This window comes from Barbatula barbatula (assembly GCF_947034865.1).
Source record: "Barbatula barbatula genome assembly, chromosome: 19".
Lineage (NCBI taxonomy): Eukaryota > Metazoa > Chordata > Actinopteri > Cypriniformes > Nemacheilidae > Barbatula > Barbatula barbatula.
The window spans coordinates 15,718,584-15,735,676 of record NC_136782.1 but is presented as its reverse complement, the minus strand read 5'-3'; the positions used below and the strand labels follow the sequence as shown (position 1 = coordinate 15,735,676).

Below are 17,093 nucleotides of genomic sequence, written 5' to 3'. Positions count from 1 at the left end.
TTGCCTAAAGAAAAACGTGTATATGTATCTTAAACCAAAAGATTTAACAAAAATCACAACAACAAAATATCACCACAAAATTCAACAAAACACTCCGTTATGTTAAATGAATGATTCTAAAGTACATTTTAAGCAGCAATTTTTGCACCACACCCACAGACAAAAAAGAATCCATAGTTTGACGTGGCAGAGTTTGGGGGAGGATGGGAGCTAGAAAGCATGTCTGTGCAGCCCCCGAAAGAAGAATCCAGAAGGAATGTAAAAAAACACTTTATTTTACAATTTCTTTCACAATACTTAATGTTTATATATCCTGAGCAGTTCACATACTTTTTCTAAGATTCCTTTTGTAGAAAAAATGCTCATTCTGTTGTGTTCAAAACATTGCCAACTCAGCAGACCAAGTCTGAGACTCAGCGGAAAGCCATAATCCCCTTAATGTAAACACTTTATGCCAAAATACAATTCTTTTTTATACGTTATATACTTTTAATGCAAAAACAAGAAGCTAAATTGTAGAAACCAGACTATGGTTTTGCAGATGTGGAAAATCCTCAGAGCTGTGGTCACTTGATCTAGTGGGAGGTCTCTCTCAACTTCCATTGGAAGGCTCAAACATCCTCATTTGAATATTCCTGCACCAGCTTCCAGAAGTTTCTTTCACCGAATATATAGGCATCTGCAAGCAACATTTCTGCACCGAAGCAGCATCCGAGATAAGAAGAGGAGCACCTCTGCACAGCTGTCCAAGGTAATGCTCGGAAAAATCATTCATTTCACAGATGTTTATTTGGAAATGATTTTCTTTTGAATGCAGTCAAAAGGGGAAACGAGAATTCTCTTATAACAGCTAATTCCAAGATGTTTAGGAATGGTTTATACTGTATACCATTGAACTGCATGCTATTTTAAAGTTTTTATAAAGGTAAGTTCTTATGCAAAAGTTACCAAGATAAGAAAAAGGATAACATGATTTATTGCAGCATATGTGTTGAAAGTTGGATAGTTGATTTTAATCAACTCCTTATTTTCTCATTTTCTCTTGTACAGATATGTGCAATTTTATTGGCTAATACATGGCTAAAATTTCAAATCGGACATTGTAGAATATTTGTTACGATTTAGATATAGACTTCCCTAAATTTAATACAGACTGGTAAATATTTTCCATCGGGAGTGGCTTGATCTTTGGTGCTAGATCTAAATCAGTGTTTCCTCTGGAATTCAGACAAGGCTCTGCTGTGGCAAATCTGATTGGTGAAAGTTTCTCCCTAAGATCTTCTAGCCAATAGGAAGACTCTACGTGTCTTTTCTTTTCATTGTGTGCCAAACTAACAATAGAGTTCTCAAACTTCTGCTTGAACTATTTGAGTAATTAAAGGAAGATCCGAGAAGTAAAGAAGTCACTGAGTGATTTTGCACATTTTGAACATTACCTACTGTACTATATATAAAACATAAACTTTGTGTAGATTATCTATATATCCTCTCTCTTTTTCTCAACAGGTCGTGGTCTAGCTTTTTTGAAACTAGTAACTTTGTATTAGCACCTATACTATTGCTCTTGTATGACGTATCGCTTATTGCTCCCTGAATTCTTTGTAAGTCCCTTTGGATAAAAGCGTCTGCTAAATGAATAAATGTAAATGTAAAATGTATATACACCTCTTGTCTTTCAGAGTGAAAAGCGCAATCGTTGACAACTATGAATATGAAAACATATGAAGGTATCCAAGATGATGGAAAAAGCAACATACAAAAAAATTGGAAAAAACTATTTAGACTTCCCAGCTGATGTAACTTTGTTAATGGTTAAATGACATATCAAGTTAGCTTTATTTAAAAGATATTGTCACATTTTATGGCTAAAAGAGTTAAATGTAAAGCTTATGTCTAGCAGCGCATTCCTGACTAATGAGCCAATGCCGGTTGGTGACGTTGCGTTTGTTTAACCTACTGTAAAACATGGCCTGAAGGCTTAATATCTCACAGTAAGTTTACCAACATAGGGTGCTTACAATTTTTTTATCAAAATACAATATGAAGATAAAAACTGATACAAAACCCATGATCTAGCAAACACTGTGGATCTTATCGCTCCTCACAAAGACACATACAACTATAAAAAATAGAATACTTAAAATGTCGAATTGGTGCACTCACAATCGCTTTTCACTTTTCTTCTACAGACTTTCCCTACTACCCAAACACACAGCAAGCATGTGGGTGTTCAACCTTATTGCTTTGTGCCTTGTGGCCATGGCCGTCTCCGGTGAAGACAAAAAGCTGAGTAGCCATGCAACCTCTATGGCTGACACCAGTGCTAACCTGGCCTTCAGTCTCTACCACAATGTCGCCAAAGAGAAGAACCTCGAGAACATTCTCATCTCTCCTGTGGTGGTGGCTTCCTCTTTGGGCATGGTTGCCATGGGAGGCAAATCTTCCACCGCCTCCCAGGTGAAGAGCCTCCTGAAGGCTGATTCCCTAAGGGACGACCACTTGCACAAAGGTCTGTCTGAGCTTCTCCAGGAGGTGAGCGACCCGCAGGCCCGCAACGTCACGTGGAGAATCAACAACAGGCTTTATGGCCCCAGCTCTGTGAGCTTTGCAGATGACTTTGTGAAGAATAGCAAGAAGCATTACAACTACGAACACTCAAAGATCAACTTCCGCGACAAGAGAAGCGCCATCAACTCCATCAACGAATGGGCCGCCAAGTCAACCGATGGCAAGCTGCCAGAAGTTACCAAAGATGTGAAAAACACAGACGGGGCTATGATCGTCAATGCCATGTTCTTCAAACGTAAGTATTATTTTCTTTTAATAGTTGAAAAATGTCTGGATATGAAGGATGTCAATGAACTGTGTTAATGATCTATAACAGCCCACTGGGATGAGAAGTTTCACCACAAGATGGTTGACAACCGTGGTTTCCTGGTAACTCGCTCCCACACGATCTCTCTTCCCATGATGCACCGCACAGGTAAAACCAACCACTCGAACATCCAAAACCAACATGCCTACAAAAAACTAGCGTATAACCCAACCATCATTGCATTTCAGGTCTGTACGGTTTCCATGATGATGAACAGAACAAGCTCTATGTGCTAAACATGCCTTTGGCACATAAGAAGTCCAGCATGGTTTTCATCATGCCCTACCATGTGGAGCCTCTGGAAAGGCTGGAGAAACTGCTTACCCGCCAGCAGGTGGACACCTGGCTCAGCAAGCTTGAGGAGAGAGCCGTCGCCATCTCTTTGCCCAAAGTTAGCTTGGAAGTCAGCCATGACCTTCAGGTGAACATGCTTGACTTGCTTTCAGGTCAAAAGATTGTTGTCTACAATCTATCTACAAAATATATTAAATGCATTACTGATCTTGCTTTTCAGAAACATCTCGGAGAACTTGGTCTTACCGAAGCTGTTGACAAATCTAAGGCGGATTTGTCCAACATTTCTGGCAAGAAGGATCTGTACCTTACCAATGTCTTCCATGCTTCCTCTTTTGAGTGGGACACGGAGGGAAACCCCTTTGACGCCAGCATTTACAGCAGTGAGAAGATCAGGAATCCCAAGCTCTTCTACGCTGACCATCCTTTCATTTTCCTTGTGAAAGACAACAAGACCAACTCCATTCTATTTATTGGCAGGCTGGTTCGACCCAAGGGTGAAAAAATGAGAGATGAATTGTAGTTGCCAAGTCATTTTAATTAAATGTAATGTTGTTTTAGAATGATTATTGTTAGTGTATGATGTGCACATTCCAATGAATAATCCGTATATGGTGAACTGACTCAGAAAGAAAATGTTTGGGTAATGAATATTTTTAACAGGTTGGATTTCACTATACATCACCTACAAGTATGACATCAATCGTGTACATTATTCAGTCATATGCTATGCTTATATTAAGCGTAGCGCCGTTAATGTTAGGCTTTGGTATAGTGAAATTTATGAGTGTCCTTGTAGAACATTTCTTTATGAGCATATGACATCTGTGTAATTTTATTTTTGCCTTATCTTTAATGTTTAAAGGGAAAAGGAATGTCTGAAGCGTTTCTCAAGCTCATTTAGTAGATTTCACTTATACCCAACAACATAGAACTCTGTTGCCCAACCTGTCTTCCAAACCTTTCAATATGTCAAATGATGTCATGTTTGGTTGTTTCATAAGTGTTTACGATATGGATTTTTTTCTTTTCCCTTTCATTTTGTTTAATGTTTTTTAAAAGTCATTTTTTGAGATGTTTAGGTATTGGATTTGAAGTAAAATAGCTTTTTCTCTATTGCAAATAAATTAACAACATTAAAATCTTGCACTATTCTGATAAAGTGACAATAACTTAAAATGGCAGTCACAAGCACACATTTTCTCTGCATTCCTAACAGTTTAATCCCTCTAAAAGGCTTGAAGTTGCAAATTCCTCTGGTCTGGAATGTGAGTTCCCACCAATGTGTTGATTCCACTGAGAGAAGTGTTGCCTCATCTTATCAAATGTTAAGTGACACATATTTCCTAGATCCCCTGCCTTTATGTTACTATAAACACCTAAACTGCAAAGGCAGGAAAAGTGATGTGGGAAAGCATCACAATACATCCATCAAACTGAATGATCTAAAGAGATTTACAATGGAGGGATTAGAGGCTGGAGTCAAGGGCTGCCATGGTGGGATGGGAAAATCAGGATATGGTAAAGTAAAAAAGTCAATGAGCAGATAAGAGTTTCAGGAAAACTGACCAATGCAGAAACCTTGTCAGGATAACACAGCATGAACGCAGGCAAAATATACGCTAAAGCTTATAAAAATGAAAGAGAATTAAGATAACAGTATTAATAGAGGTATGAGTGCTATAGTACATGTAAAAACCTTTTTAACAGGGCCATCTAGTGGTAACAAACTAACAAAACTGCAGTCATATAACTTGATACATGATGCAGGGTAAAAAAACACAATCAGAATTTACTATTATAGACAGAAGCAACTTTGTATTTTGTGTATCACAAAAAATATGATGGGCTCAAGATAACAGGAGGACCACCTACTCACTGTCAATAAACATTGTCTATAAATGTTGGTAGTTACGTGCAAAACAGTGTACACGTAACAAAAAACAAATAAAAAGTTATATTTACAATTCAGTCATGTATTCATCGGATTAGGTTTAGATTAAATTTAAATTACTTTTGTCGGGCATTCAAACCTTCTCAGACATGAATCTGCTTGCATGTTTAATGCAACTAAAACTGCACAGTAATCTTGTTTTAGATTTAAAACAACATACAGTATGTGCTTTATTTAGATTGATTAGACCATTTATTTAACTGTAACTTGAGATATCCACTTACTGCGAGCAAAGATGAATTATGTCCAAGAAAAGCATTTCGATATCAGTTTTGCTTTGTGATCTAAATGTACGGCGAGGTAAAACTAGAATTAAGCATACTTCGGCATAGTATAAACATATTTCACATAAATTCACAATAATTCACAGAACTGCATTTTGTTTTGTAGAACAACAACCTAATTGGCATAAATAATCACATTTTGAAATTTCAACATCAGCCAATTTGGTCTTCACATCAACATTACCAGGATATCACATGTTGTCTTTGCAGCAGATGTCCATTAAGCTTTGCCAAATCTGGTTATATCACTATATTGCTTTATGGTCAGACTAGATCAAAGAAAATCAATTGTTTGTCAAATGTAACATATGTGTGAAAAACACAACATTTAAAAACCCACCGATAACACACCTTTGGTATATGACGCACAGTGGGCCACTTCTTTGCGCCCCAAAAAGAGCAAGTGGGACAGACCCTGTGAAAAAATTACACTTTCACCGACAACCTGTTCCTATTTCATTAGCGCTGTTGTTTCTGCTGTGCTGGGCAGAGTTGGATTATACAGACACCAACCAATCTCATTAAAGTAGTCTTTGTAAGCTGCAGCGATACACACACGCTTGTTTTGTCCTTTGTGTCTCTCCAGTGCAACTTTTCATCTCCTTCGCGGTCATTTCAATTCCGTTCGTTTTGCTTCTCAGATTTTGGGCTTGTCCACTTGTCTCTTGGCCTTGCGGAATATTGACTTGATTTCCTCGGTCACCATGTCTTGCCAGTTAACTCTGAAAGATGAGGGTTGATAAACATGAAATAGATCAAAAAACAGTGGAATTTGTGTTAAGAGAAATACAAAAATATGAAGAAATGCATGAAGAAAATTAGGTTATGCATGTACAAATTTTGCACACAAAAAATTAAAAAAACCAGGAGCAACAAAATGAATAAAAGACATCACCGCACAGACCCACCAAAACATCTAAACACATGACAAAAAAAACCATGACATGCAATCTGCTACCTCCTTGCATTCAGCTATGCTTTTTTCTCAGCTTTCCTTCTCCTGTAAGCCTCAATGTCCTCAGGTCTCAAACCATGGTTGTCTTCCCTGATGCATAAATCCAATTACCCCAATCCATAAATAGTGAATCCCATTCATATGTACAAAGAGAATTAATCTTAAACCAAATTAATCTAATTGGAGATCAAATTTAGTATAGTAGAACGTATTTTTTTCTCTTAAACATAAATTGCAATATTATAAAAATCACAATGCTTCTGGGTAAATACATCAATTATATTGCATAGAACATGACAGGTGGAATATTTTGAAAATCTCACCCTGGTTTGATCTCTGGTGGATTTGGCAAAGGCTTTGTGAAATTAGATTTCCCAACAAGCCAGTAAGTTTCTTCAAAACCTTTACCCTGAAACCCATAGAAAACAACAGTAAATCAGTCCATTTGATTAAATGTTAGCTATTATCTAAGAAAGTATTCACGTACCTTCAGCTCAGTCTTCCCTCTAACTTCTATTTTGTACCCGTCGTTCAGTGACCGGAGAATGTTTACTGTACTAATGTTCACGTGAATTCTGTAAGCTGAAGGAAAAACGACCATAGGTTGATGGGAATAGCATTGTTTGCAGATTTACATCCGTAAGGAATACAAGTTTGGCAAGTAAATAAATGAACGTACGCAACCCTGTAGATTCCATACGAGAGGCGGTGTTGACTGTGTCTCCAAAAAGGCAGTATCTAGGCATAGTTAGACCCACGACCCCAGCAACACACGACCCTAAACAGATCGGAAATTATCCAAAATTAGAGCATGCAATATAGTTTACAAATATAAAAATAGTTCAAAATGGGCTTTTTAAAAAGCATGTTTTGCTATTTAAAATAACAATACCCCCAAGGCAGAAGATAACAGAGGAGTAAATGATTACCCGAGTGTATGCCGATCCGTATCCTGACCGGAACTTCCGGCATGTGCCGCATCTTGAAGGAGCCTACAGAGCTGAGAATGTTCAAGGACATATTTGCGATCTCAGCCGCATGCTTGTTACCATTCCTCTTTGGAAGGCCAGAAGCCACCATGTAAGCATCTCCAATGGTTTCAACCTATTATGAATATGTTTCAGATAGGTTGTTTTTATGGAAATATGCACAGTTTTCAATTGGGCCATTCAAGCTTACCTTGTAGACATCGTGGCTGCCAAGCACAGCATCAAATAGAGTGTAAAGGTCATTGAGCAGGTCTACGACCTCGATTGGATCGCTGAGGGATGAGATGGTGGTAAAGCCCACAATGTCACTGAAGTAGATGGTGACCTGGTCGAAGTACTCTGGCTCCACGGAGAGGCCAGTTTTCAGAGCTTCGGCCACAGAACTGTAAAAATGTTGATAAATGTTTTATGTGCCCTTGCAACAATGTGTCATCTTTTGCATTCTTATTGAAACATCCTGAATTCCAGAAAAATTAAAGTCAACATTGCAGCAAACTATTTGAAGGGCTTCTACTACTTTCTTGAGGTTTTGATAGGGTGATAGGGATGGTGCTCTAGGACAGACCAACATAACCCAACAAAAAGGTAACTTCTTTACGATGTGGCTAATTTGGGCTAATTGGTGTGGATTCAGACGATCCCATCTGTGCATTTTAGTACGATTTGCATTCGCCCCAGTGACGTTAGCTTTAGGGGCAGGGTTAGGGGTGAGGCTTCAGTATTGCTTTTTTTGCATGATTCACAACATACAAATTAATACTGTAGAATAAGCCACCTGGTAAAATGGCTGAGAATTCCGTGAGATCAGGTAAGACAAACAGAGGATTTTAGAACAGCAAATGTGTTGGTATATGTACTCACGGTGGAAGCATCTCAGATAGAAGTTTCTCTGTCCTCTGCTTCTCCACCTCCAGCTCCTCTGTTCTTTCTCTGATCAGGTCCTCCAGGTTAGAGGAGTACTGCTCCAGCATCCGCAACATGGAATCGATGATATTGGTCTTTTTGCCTTTGTTGATGAGTTTAAACTGAAACATCAAAAGCATTGTGCTATCTTTTTGTGATTTTCTTTTTTATATTAAAGGAAATTGGAGTTTGGAATTGTTTCAAGTGATATTTATGTTGTCATGTTATTCTGTGGAGCACATTTTTGCATCCTTTGACACCATTTAAAATTAAATGACATAAAGAAAAGGTTTTTGTACAATAAGTTTATTCAGGACAATAATCTGATGAGTATTCATTTTTTTTAATTGTTTGGTATGTCCGTCCTTCCGTCAGCCATTTTGGGTTTCAGTCTCTTCAGTCATGGTTGCACATACATTTTCCGGCCACTAGATTTCAAACCTCGAATTAAAAGTTTCATTGTTTCAATAGACTAGATGTACGTCCGCTACAATCTCAGCCGGCTAGGCCACATCCGCTCTCATAGGGCTGAGAGGATTTTTCACCAAGTGATAAAGCTACGTTTACTTAAAAAAACTTTCGAATTTCAGCAAATTGACAGCACCACAGCTCAGCTTTGTTGAAAGCCTCTGTGATAAAGCATCTGTGAAAAAGTTTACTTAGTTTTTATCATAATTGTGGATGCAGCTTGAAACGGACAGTCTGAAGCCTTTCCCCTGTTTTGTTGTGGATGTACAGTAAATATAGTGTATGGATTACACACGTCGTTGACCGTAATCTGAGGAGCATCTTGAGTGAAAATTTAATTCTTAAAATGCCGGATGGGACCGAACGGACTGAGCCAACACGCGTAAGCAAAGCAAGTGAAGTTTTGTGAATTTACGGTAAAAATGTTAAGTTATAAGTTGCTTTTGTGATAATAAAAAATTTTGATGTAACAATTTCCCAGAACATTTTGAGTTGAGGTCAGATTTTGTTTCTTTGCAGGTTACATATTTGAAAAGAAAATAGCGCTAAAAGCCCACCTGATCAAAGATCTCATCAAAAGAAGGTCTTCTGTCAGGTTGTTCACCCCAGCACTGCTTCATAAGCTGAATACATTCCAATGGAGCTTGATCTGGAGCTACTGTGGGTCTGCACATAGGCGGAGGTTTCTTCACCTTCCTTATTATCTCTGTTAATGAAAAACACACCTGTGCTAATGAAGAGATATTTCACTGGTAATGTTTTACTGATGATACCTGCTCATGTGTTGTGTCTCAGTCCGGTCACATCTATATAATTCATGACAATTAAAAATGTAATTATATTATTCTTTAAGAAAATTGTGTTTTCTTTAAACTTTTAAAACATATTATAATTTATTTAGATAAAAAAATATAAAATTGATTTTACAAACTAGCATTATCACAATGCATATCCTATTATTTAACTAGTTATTGTATTTTCTTCAATATTGTGCATCTCTACATGGTACACAAAAAAGCTATGACCAACCTTCAGGAGACAAGCCGAGCATGCAGTAGGGACCTCCTCTGACAACAACTTCTTGAAGTATAATTGAAAAGCTATATACATCTCCTTTATATGTTCCTTTCCTCCAATTTTCAGGATCTCTAAGCAGTTCTGGAGCTGTCCAGAAGAGATCTGAAGGAACAAAAAGTGCAAACAAAAAAGGCTGAGATATATTAAATGATAAAACAGTGTAACCAAACCAGATTTTAAAAGGATGTCCATACCCTCTGGAGGCAGATTCTCTATCGGAGCTTTATGGTTCTCAAGGATCTCATTGTAACCATAATCTGTCATCTTCAGAACAAAACGTCCATCTACTACACAATTACGAGATTTCAGGCGCCCGTGAGGAAAATCCCTGTGATGAAGATATTTCATGCCCTATGGATGGATACCAGAAACCATCAGGTTATCATCACAACAAGAACAAACTTGCATTCAAATTAGTCCTCAGAAGTACCTTTATTAGATCCAGAACTAAGGAAGATTTAAACATCCAGTCCAGTTTGACATCTTCATTACGAAGGAGGTCGTGTAGACTCCCCCGAGAACAGTGTTCAGTGACAATGGCAAACATCTCACAATCGGTGAAGAATCCCAGAAATGGATTGACGTTTTCATTTCGTAGGTCCTTCATCTAACATTACGATAAGAACTGTGACTCAAAGATCAAATGAACATGTTCCAAAAGTGTATTTTTGGACCAATACCTTGGTAAAGATTTTTGTGGTGCTCTGTTTAATCTCCCTGAAATGTCCCTCCTTAAATTTCTTTAGCCAAACCCAGTCGCCCTGTAGGGATGCATATGATTTACAAGTACAGAAATGTAAAAATGCATAGTGTGTTCAACGAGTAACATAACATGATACATAAAGTCACCTCATAGACGGCCACATTTGAGGTCTCATGTGTAGCCGTTGCCATACTGTTGACGGAGCGGGAACGACCACCTGTGCTTTTTTCCTCGATGTAACTTTTTGAATCGCTGAGATCCTCAAGGGTGATTTTCTGTTGGGAAAAGATTATATGTTAACAAACTGAACATATAAAATGAGGAAGAAGATTTTGAGGAAGGAACTTGCTCACCCTCTTGCTCAGCTGAGGGTTGATGAAGGTTAGGTCTTCAAGAGTCAGTAAGATTCTGTTGGGGCCTTTAATCATCTGAATTTGTTGGATTCGCCTCCTAAAAAGATTATTTAAGTCAAAATTGACTCACATTTGTTATGTATGTAACATACAATACATTAAAGGATGCAGAGCAAAGTAGAATTACCTTATGATTAGAGTTAGGCCAATAGAACCAATAACTAAAATGAATACAATCACGAATGCTATGACGACATATATTATTTCCACACCTAGAACACAAAACAAATTAAACAGCAAAAAATAAATTCTTTAATATATACAGTGTATTACAATTAAACATTGAAGAATGCTTTAAGTAACAATATTCTTAAAACGTGGTTGTATTAGAATGCACAGTTATTATTTAATATAAATTGTAAAGAGACCAAGTTAAAATACACACTATGGATATTGAAGGTTTCATCGGACATCGCGTCTGACACGACGTTACCTTCCGGTCTGTGTTTGTTGATCGGCCTGGCTACTGGCTAGTAATATAACTAATATAACTAATTTAAATAAATGTATTTAATTTATATTATTAATTTATTGTAAAATAATTTTATAAAATTTGTTGAATGTGTCATGTAACTTTGTCGCACTTAGGTTTAGCCAAGTAACTTCTACTGGTAACCCAAATTAATATTTGCTAGATATACTTTAAAGTTGCTAATGTAATTTACTTCTTTTTCTGTTGCTTGTTATCAGAAAAGGTCAGCAGGGACACTTTTCTTGGATGTGTACCGGAAGTTAAGTTTGGACCACAAAAGGATGCATATGCAGTAGTGTGTTTTTGTTGTTGCTTTGAATCAGTCTAAAGCAGCTACAGGTACACTACTGTAATTTTGCATATTAATAACATATTAATACACAAAAAAATGCATGTTCTCCATTGAGCAAAGATTCATACCAAGGCACTGTATATGGATTATGTTCACTTAATAAAAACTGTAATTTTACAGAAATTTACTTCACTCGTTTTAGAAATACGGTAAAAAACGTCTAATTACAGAAAAAGACTGCAAATGTATTTTATTATTTTTAAAATAGTATTAATTATTTCACTGTACTTTTCTGGTGCGCCAGCTTTTATATTTAAGATTGTTTTACAGGAAAATACTCAAAAAATACATACAATTACAGGAAGACGGCAAATTTACAAGAAAACCTGTAATTTTACTTGAAAAGTGGTACCTCCTGTGCAGATAGCATTGGGGTCAAACCAGCAGCTCGAATCTGAAGGTGGCGGGGAGCCTCCGGGAAAATGAATGGGTGTGCCGGCAAACAGGACCATGTCTGAGGTCAGGTCCACTTGAAAGCAACGATACAGCTGAGCTCCCCAGCCATCAGTGTCCAAGATCACATAGCTGGTCTGTCCATTACCTTGCGGGTCTATGCGGATATTCTGGTTGAACCCAGTAAATGTGATGTTCTTCGTGAAGAAGGCCAAGTTGGTCCCAGAGAGCCAGCTACCTGCTCTTCTGGCATTGTGCATGGACTTGGCAATGAGGTACAAACTGTTGTATATAGTACCAAAGAGTGGAGAGACCTGAAAAATAGCGGTCAACATGTGATTGATCACGCGTGAATACTTTGCATCAAAGCTTTATCATCAGTGAGATTCAAAAATGAGCATTGTATTGCACACTCCACACCTCCTGTGGCTCTTGTGACACCATTAGCTCTCCTAGCCTTTTGGCCATATTAAACGCTTCGTTGAATGACATCACATCTGACTCCACGGTGACAGTGAGTACAGCGTCATATGCTTTGCGTAGTTTGGTGTTGTTTTGTAGTGGGAAATACGTGGTGTTGCTGTGCGGCAGGCTGTACAGGAGAGTGTCGTACGGTAAGAACACATAGCGACCATTTGTCAGGCCCATATCATATGCCTTCATCAGGAAAGATGCTTGTTGCTCTCCTCCAATGAGCGCTGAGTGCATGCACATAATGATGACTGAAACACATGTGAATATATAAAATGTTTGTACAGAAAGGTATATACATTGCAAAATTAAATGTCTTACTATTTTTTATGGTTTACAGTAAAAAATTAATCTTAAACTAAGATACATTTAATTGATAAGATTAAACTTATAGTATGTGCTAAAAGAAAAAAAATTCTGCAAATGGTGTAAGAAAAATATTTGTTAATTCACCCAAAAATAAATGTTATCATCATTGTCGCCCTCTTGTCATTTCAAACCTGTATGACTTTCTTCCTTCACAGAACACAATATTTTGAAGAATGTTGGTAGCAGAAAACCGTTGGTTCCCATTGACTTCTATTGTATGGACACTAAACCAATTCAAGTCAATGGGAACCATTGGCAGAAATTTTCCTTGTTTTAAACATGAACTTTGATTACATAATTTTATTAAAGAAAATAACATTTATTTGATATATTGGGTCATTTTGCTTCTGAAGACAATGTGTCTTGATTTCAGAGTTCTTGTATATTTGTACTGCACAACAAGACAAAATATTTGAGTCTATAAATTATTAAAGATTGTCAAAATAACACAATGCACACTTACATTAGAAAAACATGTAGTGCATCAATATAGTTAATGTTCCGTATTTCATCCATTTGAACAGATATACAGTAGATACACCTTCAGTCAAACCCATATCTCTATTTTGTTAAACAAAATCTTATTAATAATAGACTTCTTTACACCTGTAGGGATCATTCATCAGTCTTAAAGCAATAGTCAACCCAAAAATGAAAGTTTTGTCATCATTTACTCGCAATCAGATTGTTCCAAACCTGTATAAATGTCTTTGTTCTGCTGAACACAAAGGAAGATATTTGTAAGAATGTCAGTAACCAAACAGATCTCATCCCCCATTGACTCCTATAGTATTTATTTTCTCTATGGCAGTAAATGGGCGATGAGAACTGTTTGGTTACTGACATTCTGACATACATCTTTCTTAGAAACATAGAAATGTATACAGGTTTGGAACAAACCGAGGGTGAATAGATGATAACAGAATTTAGATTTTTGGGTAAACTATCCCTTTTAATCAACTTAGAAGGTGCTTTTCTGGTGATGAAAAGTAAAAATTATCACCTGGTGTGTGAATGTAATGTTTATATGAACATTTCAAAAATATTGTCCAGGACACATTACCTTTTATTTGCCCTGCATTTTGGATGCTCAACAGTGTGTTCTCCATCATGGTGTCGTTATTCCCTGTGGACGCAACAATGGCAACAAAAAGTCCCTGGTTTCTGAGAGCATTGGCCACTTTGGCAGCAGTGTCAATCCATATATCCTCATTAGAAGAAACAATGCCTATGTTAGCCCATCTGAAGTACTTCAGCAAGCTATATAGCACCCGTGTTGGAGATGGTAAAGTTCGCCCAAATGTCGGGTAGCCCTGTACCCGGTCTAACTCATAGTTAATGCATGCCCATGAAAATATAGCTTTGTTCCAGTTCTTGGCCAAAAGAGACGCTGCATTGCAATAGCCTGGATTTGTAGGGCCTACAAACGCATCCGCAATATTCTCATATTGTATAAATGAAGTCAATGCTTTAGATGTTTCACATGCCTCTTGAAGGATGACGAAGTCCATCGTAAAACCCAGATCTAAACTGAAATCCTCGTTTATACGACTGACGGCCAGTCTGGACGCAACAGCAGGTAGTGCTTTGGAAAAATAAGGGTCACAGTTCCAAGGCCCTAAGACACCCACTTTGAAAACCTGACATTGGACACAGCATGGAAACGTTAAAATGCCAAGAATAATCCATAGTCTAATGCTGTAAAATGGGAGAGTGGAGAGGCTGCGTCTGCTCCTGAGGATTGGGCAACAGTGGTAACTAGATAACTCCCATAAAGAACCTCCGAATGGGAGGTGAAAATGTTGCATCGTCTTCCTTTAGGAGCTGTTATGACAGATGGATGTTACAAAGAGACACCTGGAAACTGCAAATATGGCACACGTTTACAGTCGTTTTAAAAGTCATATATTGATTAAAACGTATTTTGTAGTACAAAAAGAACTACATCTTATATCGTCATAGCCTCTTAATTGATTCATTCACTAGTAATGCAACAGAAATAAAACGACATAATACTTATGTACACTGTGCCAGTGAGTTAACTAAATTAAAACACAATACTAAATAAAAAACGTACAAATTTTACTTACCATTTCTATATTGGTCCCTGGGTGGACAAAAACATATCCCAAAGTTTTACCTTTTTCCTCGAAGTGTTTCCTTTGTTAACTGGATTTAAAGGCTGCGCGTAATATCCTTGATAACGTTACATGAGCATATTTCACGATGTTTATCATCAACATTAATAGTTCCGTGATAGCACAAATAAATGTGAGTGGATCTGATATCTCCGTTCACAAACAACAGTTTGATGAGGCTCGTCAGTGGAGTTGAGAGACTTCAACTTCAGCACCCTGGAGAGCTACGTAATGCATGCAGTCATCAATCCAGGTGTCCTTTTGCGTCTTCACAATTCACACCTGATGTTAAGTAACATTTTCCAGCTTCACTTAGTAGTGTGTAGTTATCGACGTGGGTTCAATGTTATCCTGTTTTCTCGTTATAACACAGATGTTCTCGGTTTAAAAGTTTTAAAATAACGTAAAACTCTAAAATATATTTTGTTTTATATTAAAGTAAAACGTTAGCCTAAATGTTTTTTAACAATCTTCTCGAAAATATCCACAGGCCTAGATCTTTCTCTGTTCAATCAGAGTCCTTTGAAAGTGACCCGCGGATGAATCTAATCCATACGGTCAGGGACAAAATAAGAGGATTGCAGACATACGTTAACGCTTGAGAGACACTTGTACTGACTGGGGTTGCAGTGCAATTAGTTAAGTATATGTAAAAATATAAATGATATGCAGATATAAATCCAGAAAATGTTGTTAATACGCATGAATACTGTTGCACAAATGGAAATCGAAAAATCTTAATGCGCAATTTAAGATCCTTAAAATTGTATGATATTAAAACATTTAATATCATATAGCAATTTGTCCAATGCTCATCGATCTCCACCATTTGTCGGTGTCTTTGTTTGTTTGAGAAATAATAATGACAGTTCAAAATTCAATGCAAAATAACAACCGTTTACGCATCACCTGCTCCTTCTTACGCTTAGCCTGCATAACACTTGTGCAATTGTCACAAACAAACATAAAACGTCGATTAAAGATTGCATCTTTTCGATGTTCATATTTAAACTCGTACAGGGTCTGCAGTCTTTTCAATCTCGCCATGGAGACCCATCGGTACATAAGCGCCTATGCGGTGTAATTGGGTTTCTGTTTTGTCTAGTTGTGATAGGCCGACTTCAATTGAATTTGCGCAAGGTGTATTGGGTATAATTAAAGTTAACGAAGGGAGCTCCCTTGGACGATCCCTAGAGCTCTCTCACATTTGCGTGCGTCAGTTAAACCTTGTGTTTTGAGAACACATCTGAAGCGCTCCGTGAATTCATTTAGACCACAGGGCATAATGTGTATGCTTCTGAATGAAAAGCAAATAAACAAATAAGCTCGTTTGCACATGCAATATATCGACTGAGCAATAACACATTCAATGAGGGAAGCCCTCAATATATACTTTAACTGAATATGAACACTTGCATTAGTCTTGACTAGCTGGTAACATTTGGGATTTCTGAAAGAGAGAGAGATGGAGAGAGAGAGAGAGAGAATTCGACCCATATCCAATAAGCCTATGAGCCTCTTAAATGTTACACATTGACACCTCTGCCCTACAGAAAAAGAGGGTGAGAACCCAACAACCATGAACAAAAGTATACTGTGGTAATATTATTGGAATATGCAGTACACTACTTAATACATCAAATGTTCTCTAAATGCAGCTCCAATTGTCTTGGTGTAAAGAAACTCTACGTATCAACGTAGTTTTTTGGATACTTTTATTTCCCTACTTCTAGTGGATGAGACATTTCTGTATTGTCATTTGTAGTAATCGTTTGTGAGTAAAGTTAAGAAAAAATGGATTTAGCTCTGTTCATTAGCATATTTCATTCTTTATTAATTCATCATTTAAAAAACTGCAGAGACTTCGCAAACCAGTCTGGTCTGAAAGTCAACAATCATTGATCTGATAAGAGCGATGTTTTCTTTTCAGCAGTAAACTAGAGAGAGAGACCAAAATTAGAAACGATCGTAACTGATAAGATA

The 17,093-nt window shown here is 37.3% G+C and overlaps 2 protein-coding genes across 5 annotated transcripts; one reads left to right on the top strand and one right to left on the bottom strand.

The window, feature by feature from the left end:
• The first annotated feature begins 696 nt into the window (after positions 1-696).
• On the top strand, positions 697-4,315 carry serpinh1b (serpin peptidase inhibitor, clade H (heat shock protein 47), member 1b). 3 transcript variants are annotated; one of them, XM_079481834.1, is made up of 6 exons: positions 697-751; positions 1,680-1,727; positions 2,190-2,803; positions 2,885-2,983; positions 3,064-3,296; positions 3,390-4,315. In XM_079481834.1, the coding sequence occupies exons 3-6, from the start codon at positions 2,221-2,223 to the stop codon at positions 3,690-3,692; spliced, it is 1,218 nt and encodes a 405-aa protein (XP_079337960.1). In that variant the 5' UTR covers positions 697-751; positions 1,680-1,727; positions 2,190-2,220; the 3' UTR covers positions 3,693-4,315. The 3 variants fall into 3 exon arrangements, with proteins under 3 accessions (XP_079337960.1, XP_079337961.1, XP_079337962.1); XM_079481835.1 differs by having other exon boundaries at positions 699-751; positions 1,680-2,803; XM_079481836.1 differs by lacking the exon at positions 1,680-1,727 and having other exon boundaries at positions 705-751.
• gucy2f (guanylate cyclase 2F, retinal) lies at positions 4,233-15,651 on the bottom strand. Of its 2 annotated transcripts, none has more exons than XM_079481832.1 (19): positions 15,063-15,651; positions 14,036-14,836; positions 12,553-12,854; positions 12,092-12,446; positions 11,043-11,127; positions 10,856-10,952; positions 10,649-10,777; positions 10,480-10,560; positions 10,230-10,406; positions 9,994-10,150; positions 9,752-9,901; positions 9,280-9,428; positions 8,213-8,376; positions 7,542-7,734; positions 7,292-7,466; positions 7,042-7,140; positions 6,850-6,944; positions 6,686-6,771; positions 4,233-6,129 (listed from the first exon to the last, which is right to left on the bottom strand). In XM_079481832.1, exons 2-19 carry the CDS (start codon positions 14,778-14,780, stop codon positions 6,045-6,047), a joined length of 3,324 nt encoding a protein of 1,107 aa, XP_079337958.1. In that variant the 5' UTR covers positions 14,781-14,836; positions 15,063-15,651; the 3' UTR covers positions 4,233-6,044. The 2 variants fall into 2 exon arrangements, with proteins under 2 accessions (XP_079337958.1, XP_079337959.1); XM_079481833.1 differs by having other exon boundaries at positions 14,036-14,796; positions 15,063-15,645.
• Between the last annotated feature and the right edge of the window lie 1,442 nt (positions 15,652-17,093).